This window comes from Artemia sp. Qi Xiang Cuo, chromosome 4 (genome assembly GCF_049724085.1).
Source record: "Artemia sp. Qi Xiang Cuo chromosome 4, ASM4972408v1, whole genome shotgun sequence".
NCBI classification, from domain to species: domain Eukaryota; kingdom Metazoa; phylum Arthropoda; class Branchiopoda; order Anostraca; family Artemiidae; genus Artemia; species Artemia sp. Qi Xiang Cuo.
In genome coordinates, this window is record NC_142797.1 from 71,740,952 (window position 1) to 71,747,999 (window position 7,048).

The 7,048-nt window shown below is 36.0% G+C and overlaps 1 protein-coding gene across 1 annotated transcript; it reads right to left on the bottom strand.

Annotated features, from left to right (window-relative positions):
• Positions 1-392: 392 nt before the first annotated feature.
• Positions 393-6,554, bottom strand: LOC148953393 (uncharacterized). The gene is given in 4 exon segments (XM_089087948.1): positions 393-601; positions 3,199-3,948; positions 5,853-6,480; positions 6,483-6,554. Coding segments are annotated over 4 exon segments (1,659 nt in total).
• Between the last annotated feature and the right edge of the window lie 494 nt (positions 6,555-7,048).

Sequence of the window (7,048 nt, forward strand, 5' to 3'; positions counted from 1 at the left end):
ACCCCTTAAACATCATTTCACGTCATTTGCTTTAGCTTTTCGAATACATCTTGTTACATGTATTACCCCTTAAATTTCACCTAGATTATGTAAATGTATCTAGTGTGCCTTTGTAAACCCCTTTTGCTGCTTAATACACTGAGTCTTACAAGTAGTTACCATTGAAGTAGTTGTTCGAGTAGTTTAGCATCAGTAGTAGTTGCAGTAGCAGTAAAAGTAACAGTAGTAGTAGTGTTAAGAGTAAAATACACATATTACCTTTTGGTCAATTTTTCTTCCCCTTAATGTATTTTTGAATGTTCCAACTTAACACCTAAATTCAATAATGGATTTAATGGATTGAACTATCAAACGTTATTTCAGTTTGACATATTGACAATATCGTTTTTAGGTCATGAAGAATCATCATCAACTTTTACGGCAGACCCCAGTTCTACAGCCAGAATTTCTACAAATCCCACATCAACAACAGACTCTGTTGCTACATCTCCCACAACAATGATAACTATCAGAAGTACTTCTTCTACACCAATTCCAAGTGAAGAAAGCAATAGTGGAGGTAATTCTGAAGCAAGCGAAGAAAACAATAATGGAGGTAATTCTGAAGCAAGAGAAGAAAACAATAGTAGAGGTAATTCTGAAGCAAGTGAAGAAAATAATAATGGAGGTAATTCTGAAGCAAGTGAAAATCCCCCGAAACCACGCTTTATTGCGGGGGCAGCAAGGTGCCCGACCAGAGTTGCGGCTACTGACTTGTCGTGTATTTTAGGAGAAATCAAAAATAAGTTTGAGGCATATTGTTCGGGAATTAAAAAATATTCTAAGTTTAATCCATACTGGAGTATTAATAATTCGCTGCAAGTAATAGACTCTCTTGCTTTAGTTTCAGCCAAAAGATTGGACTCGTTTGATTTCACTACATTATATACAAATTTACCCATTAATTTAGTATTTATAATTTTAAAAAGATTATTAAGAAAGCTTTTCTTTTGTCTAATTTGCCGTTTTTAAAAATTGGTGCGTATAATAAGAAGGCGAGATGGACTAATTATTTTAATAGTACAACTAGCTCAAGATGTTATAGCCTAGATATGATTTTTGATCTACTAGAATTTGTTCTATTTAATACTTATATAAAATTTAATGGCAATCTATATTATCAATGTAATGGAATTCCTATGGGGGGTAATGCCAGTCCAGTTATAGCGGACCTATTTCTAAATTATTTATAATACGATTATATGACGGATAAAAAGAATCCAAGCAATATAAAGTATTTGCTCTCAAATAATAAAAGATATTTAGATGACCTTCTGGTGATAAATTGTTCAAATTTTTTAGAGATTGCAATTCAAATATATCCACCAGAGTTAAAGCTGGAATCCAGTAATGGAAATGGCAAATATGACCATTTTCTAGATTTAGAGATTAATGTGGTACCTAATAATACAATAAATTTTAAAATATATAATAAAACAGACGATTTTAATTTTGAAATAGTTAATTTTTTATTTCCAAAAAGTAATATTCATTCAAGTATAACATATTCATCGTATTTTTCCCAACTATTTAGATATGCAAGAATTTGTACTAATTACATCGATTTTAGAAATAGATGTATGTTACTTAGCAAGAAGCTAATCATAAAAGGTTTTTCCGCCAATAAACTTGCTTGGCAATTTAAAAAGCTTTGTTTTAAGTATAATCAGCTTTTACATAAGTATAATAAAAGTTATCAAGATATCTTGAATGATATTTTACGGTAACTTGTTGACGGAATTGGTTTATCTTCCCAGTTGTTGAGGGTTGGATTGCGACACCTGTGGTAAAGATTATGGTGGAATATTCGGAATTTCATTCTTAGAATTTGAGTGAAAGTGAAATTGTTCCGGGTGGAGGACTAGGGTTATTTATTTGTTTGTATTTAAATCGGTTGATGTTCCGCTCTAAGTGTTATTTGAAGGTTGGTTAAGAATGTTTGAAAAAAAAATTTTCTGGGGTATATATTTTTATTTTTTGGATATTTTTGGTTTTTTTTATGTTTATTACATTGGTGGCACTATATAGGGGTATGCCAGATTATGGCATGGCGCGCTCAATTGCCTGGGTAATGAAATTTAAGCGCCGAAACCCATTTAGGCAATGAGTTTTCATCTGACGAGCCCCGATATATGGTGATCACCTTGGGAATATAATGTTTTGTAGATTTAAGGTGCTATAGCTTGGTTTTGGAACATAGACGTATGCTTATTGATGCTGATTTTGCTCTATTTTGGACTTGATTTTCGGACTGTCGGATTGGTTATACTGTTTTGTCCTGGGGAACTGGATGAATGAGTAGGGTCTAGACCTTGTTCAAGTGCTCATTTATTTCAGTTACTAAAGTAGGAAGACAGTTTTTTTTTTTTTTTTTTTTTTTTTTTTTTTTTTTTTTTTTTTGCCAGGTGATTACCGTAATACACTATTTGATAAATTAAATGAAAACTTACCAAGTTTGAAGTTTGATTGTAATTCTACTCTAAAGAAGGAGCGCCAGCGTAGCTGAGAGTTTAACTGAGATAGACCTTCGCAATCGCCTCGATTGACAAAAACAAACCCAGTATTTTAAAGTCATTATAATATGCGGTGGTTAAGCTCATGATGAAACGCTGAGAGTTCAACGGGAAGGGACATTGGGAGGGCAGTTGAACTCTCAGCTACGCTGGCGCTCCTTCTTTGGAGTAGAATTACAATCAAACTTCAAACGTGGTAAGTTTTTGTTTAATTTATCAATTCTACTCCAAAAGGAGCGCCTTAGCTCCGCCTTCGAGTTCAACTGAGATTTTAAAGATCAGCATGAGCTATACCAACACTAATGATGAATAATAGCCCTATTCATTAAAAGAGGCTGTTGTACAAAAATTCATTTATAGGAAGATATTTCAAATATAACAAATTACAGTGAATATATTCAAAAGACAGATAACTGCTGACAACCTTCAATTGGTTTATTATAAAACCTTGCAAACGTTTTGGCATTTGTCCAGCCTACATATTTTATGATTTGATCTACATCAATTCCTCTTGCTTTAAGGTGGGACGTTGAGGCAGACCGTGTGCTATGAGCACCATAAACACTGATATCTATACTTGCAAGAAATAAAACTTCTTTTATCCATCTAGAAATAGATGACTTGGACGCAGCAGTATGAGGTTTACGATATGTAAGAAAAAGTGCGTCGTGTCTATTTGGATGTGATGTCATTCTAATATACCTAGCTAGGTGCGTTGCCGGACACCGGGACGACTCTTGAAAAGGTCGAAATTTAACTACTGATTTGTGGTTGCCCGGTTTCGATGTTTTTAACAATACATTGATTTGAAAGTCAAAACTTCCATCGTCATTATGTACCATGTTACTAAGTGATAAACTGGCCAAAAACTGAACTCTTTCACAAGCTGATAAAATCAATAAAACTGCTAATTTTTGTGTTAGTGTCCTTAATTGAAGATTTTCGATATCCCAAGCTGGCAGTCTAAAGAGATCGAATGCACATTTTACATCCCAAATACTTGAAATCTTGGGTAGACTAGGCCTTCTATTAAAGACACCTCTCATAAACTTCTTGGTGATCTGATTACTGCCTAACTGAAGGCTTGGTAGAATTACCGATAAAGCACTTCTCGCAGTATTAATAGCACTGTATCCAACACCTGAGTGAAAAGGTTCCCTAAGAAATGTCAAAATTTCCGGTAGAGTTGCCTCCAAGGCCTGGATTGTGTTTCTTCCACAAAAGGCGATCCATTTTTCAATGTAAACTTTGTACTGGCGCTTAGTTGAATCCCGCCACCCATCCATGATAATATCGACTGTGGAGGGAGAATATCCTTGGTGGTGAAGCCCTTGCCGGAGACGACGCAAGCCGCTAGGTGTAACGTCTTGGACAATGGATGGTGCAAGGTCGGTTTCTGTGGTAGAGACAAAGTAAAATTATCATTTGGTAGAAATATTGGACTTCCTATTAAAAGCTTTAATAGTAAGGGATACCATACTTGTGTGGTCCAATTCGGAAAGAACAAAATACCAGTGGCCTGATCTGTTTCCACCTTCTGAAGGGTCCTCAGAAGTAAACTGAATGGGGGGAATGCATAAAAGAAATAATGCTTCCAATTCATTGCAAATGCATCTACGAAAAAACATTCTGGATCTGGTTTCAAGGAAACAAATGGTTTAATCTGAAAATTTAATCTAGTCGCAAACAAATCAATATCTATTGACTGACATACCAAAAAATTCAAAATAGTAAATATTTCAGAATCCAATTTCCATTCCTTTTCATTATCAAATTTTCGTGATGCCTTATCCGCAATATTAGCAACCCCAGGCACATGTTCTGCAGATATACATCCTTTGCCCTGCAGTACTACCTGCCAGACCTTATTTGCGAAATAACTATAAAATTTAGATTTTGATCCTCCCATTTTATTTATATAAGCTACTGTGGTTATATTGTCAGAACGCAGCCGAACATGCATGCCTTTAATATCATGGGCAAAACATTTTAATCCCAGATAAACGGCCTTCGTTTCTAAGACATTGATATCAAATCTCTTCTCTTCTGAGGACCATTCACCTGTGGCCGTGTTCATGAAATATTCATCCACGAGTGCCCAACCTAGTTTCGACGCATCACTACGTAAATATTTGTCAATTGATCTAGATTCAATTACTTTAGAAGCATGATTGGCAATATCCAACCACCATTGTAGTTCCGAATTTACATCGGATGTTAAAATTACCCTTGCCGCAAAATTACCCTTCGCGTACATTAATGCTTGAGTTTTCAACGATTCCGCTTTTCGGTAATATAAAGGCCCTAATTCTACTGCTGGAAATGTTGAAACAAGAACGCCAAGAGTTTCAGCCAATTCTTGAATAGTAGTCAATTTTTGACTAAGAATTTTTGAAACCAAATGTATAACCTTTTTAATTTTTCTTTCTGGCAGGAAAATACGCATTGATCGCGAATCTAACAAAAAGCCCAGAAATTCTATTTGTTGGCTTGGAATGAGAACTGACTTTCTCGGGGGGATCAGAAACCCCAGCTCTGACCGTAGTTTTACTGCTTCGTAGACATTATTTTGACATTCTAAATATGACCTTCCCAGAAGGAGAGAGTCATCTAAACACGTAACTGACAAATACCCTCTTCTTCGAAGGAGAGAGATACCAGGTTTCATAAGTTTCGTAAGAACCCTCTGGGCCGATGATAAGCCATTTGGCATTGAAGTAAATGAATAACAAAGGTCAACTTGAAAACAAAGCCACATTTGATCATCAAATTCAACAGAGCATGAATAATAAAAATCGACTAGGTCAATAGAGGCCATTTAACAATTTTTTGTCATTAAAAGAACCACAGACTGAACACTTTCCATTTTAAAATGGTAATATTTAAGGTTTTCATTTAAATTTTTAAGGTTAAGAATAAACCGGGTAGACCCATCTTTCTTTGGGACTGTAAAAACGGGAGAAATACAACGTATTTCCTTTATTCTGAAGTCGGGTACTTTAACAATAACACCTTTATGCAATAAAATATCAACTTCTTTTCTTATAGCCTCTATTTCTTCAAACGTAAAACTTTTGTTTTTTGTTTTCAAAGCTTTTAGTGGTGTTTTCTCAAATTCAATCTTATAGCCTGAGGCCACAATATTCAAAATATTCAAATCACTGGTTATTGACTGCCATTTTGAGATGTACTTACTAATTCTCCCAGCTTTAAAGTTATCAGCCAAATGTTGTGACTGCCTATTGAAATTAACAACAAAATCATAAAAATCAAGGTCGGGGTATGATAAATAGTACATACCAGCTATTTGCGATCCCTTTTCTGGAATTTGGACCTCTCTTGACGGTCCTGGCCCTGCTTTCTGCGATAATTTGGACGGGGGGCCTCGTTCTGCCATCGGCGATAACGGTAGGCCCCCCTTGCACGTTTTTTGTTTTCCAAAAGATTTTTTCAAATCCGCCACGGATTTAGCTTTAGATGTTGTTTTGGCAATATCTTTGCCAAAAAGATACTCCGTGACTTTGACTTCAGGGGCACATAAAGCTGATGCTACAGTGGGATCTGGGCTCAATTCGAACTTCATCGCATGACGTCTTTTTAAACTTAGATCGTAATTGGTGAGGCCAAGCATGTGAACTGCATCTGTAAGGTTTTTGACAACCTTTTCTTTAATATGCTGATTTTCTAGCTCAAGAATCGCATTTGCTGCCTCTAAAACACAAAATGTTGAGTGAGCAATTGTCTGCTGCACTTGAAGGGCCTTAGCATCCCTCTGTTTAGCCTGTGATGAGAGAATAGCCCAAATTTCACTATTCGCCTTTGGATGAACAATTTTTTCGGTATTCGCTGACTTAGGGTGGTGCTCAAATAACTCTTTTAGCTTCACTATTTCCAAAGGCTCAGAAAAAGCTCTATTTGCAACTTTGGTAAGTTTCTTATGGATCTTGCGACCCTCTTTGGTACCAGAACGTTCTTCAGAAATCTTTCTGAATAGAGCGTCATTTGACGTGTCTTCTTTTAATCTTTTACCTTTGTGTTTTTCGGAGAAGCCTTCCACTTTGTGTCATGGATTTTTGTGGGGCTCTGAGAGCAAGATTTTTCGTTCCTAGAACTAATTTCAGGGCTCCGAGAGCCATACCGAGCACGAGTTTGAAACTCTGGGCTCCGAGAGCCATTTGTTTGATCGCTATCACTCTCACTTGAGAGTATTCTGCGACGCGAGTGAGCTTTATATTGCCTGCCATGTCTTTCACTATCATGATATTCATTGATTAAATTGTCCAACAATCCAATCAATAATTCACTACCACTAATTATTCAATTTGGTCTGATTCAGATCGAATGTTAGTATCAACTGGGGTTGTTTTGGTTAATCAAGGCAATTGTAAAGGTCTACCTCAGTTGAACTCAAAGGCCGAGCTAAGGCGCTCCTGTTGGAGTAGAATTAGAATTAAACTGTCTTTATTACCATTTTTTCTCTTTATATTTATGCATCG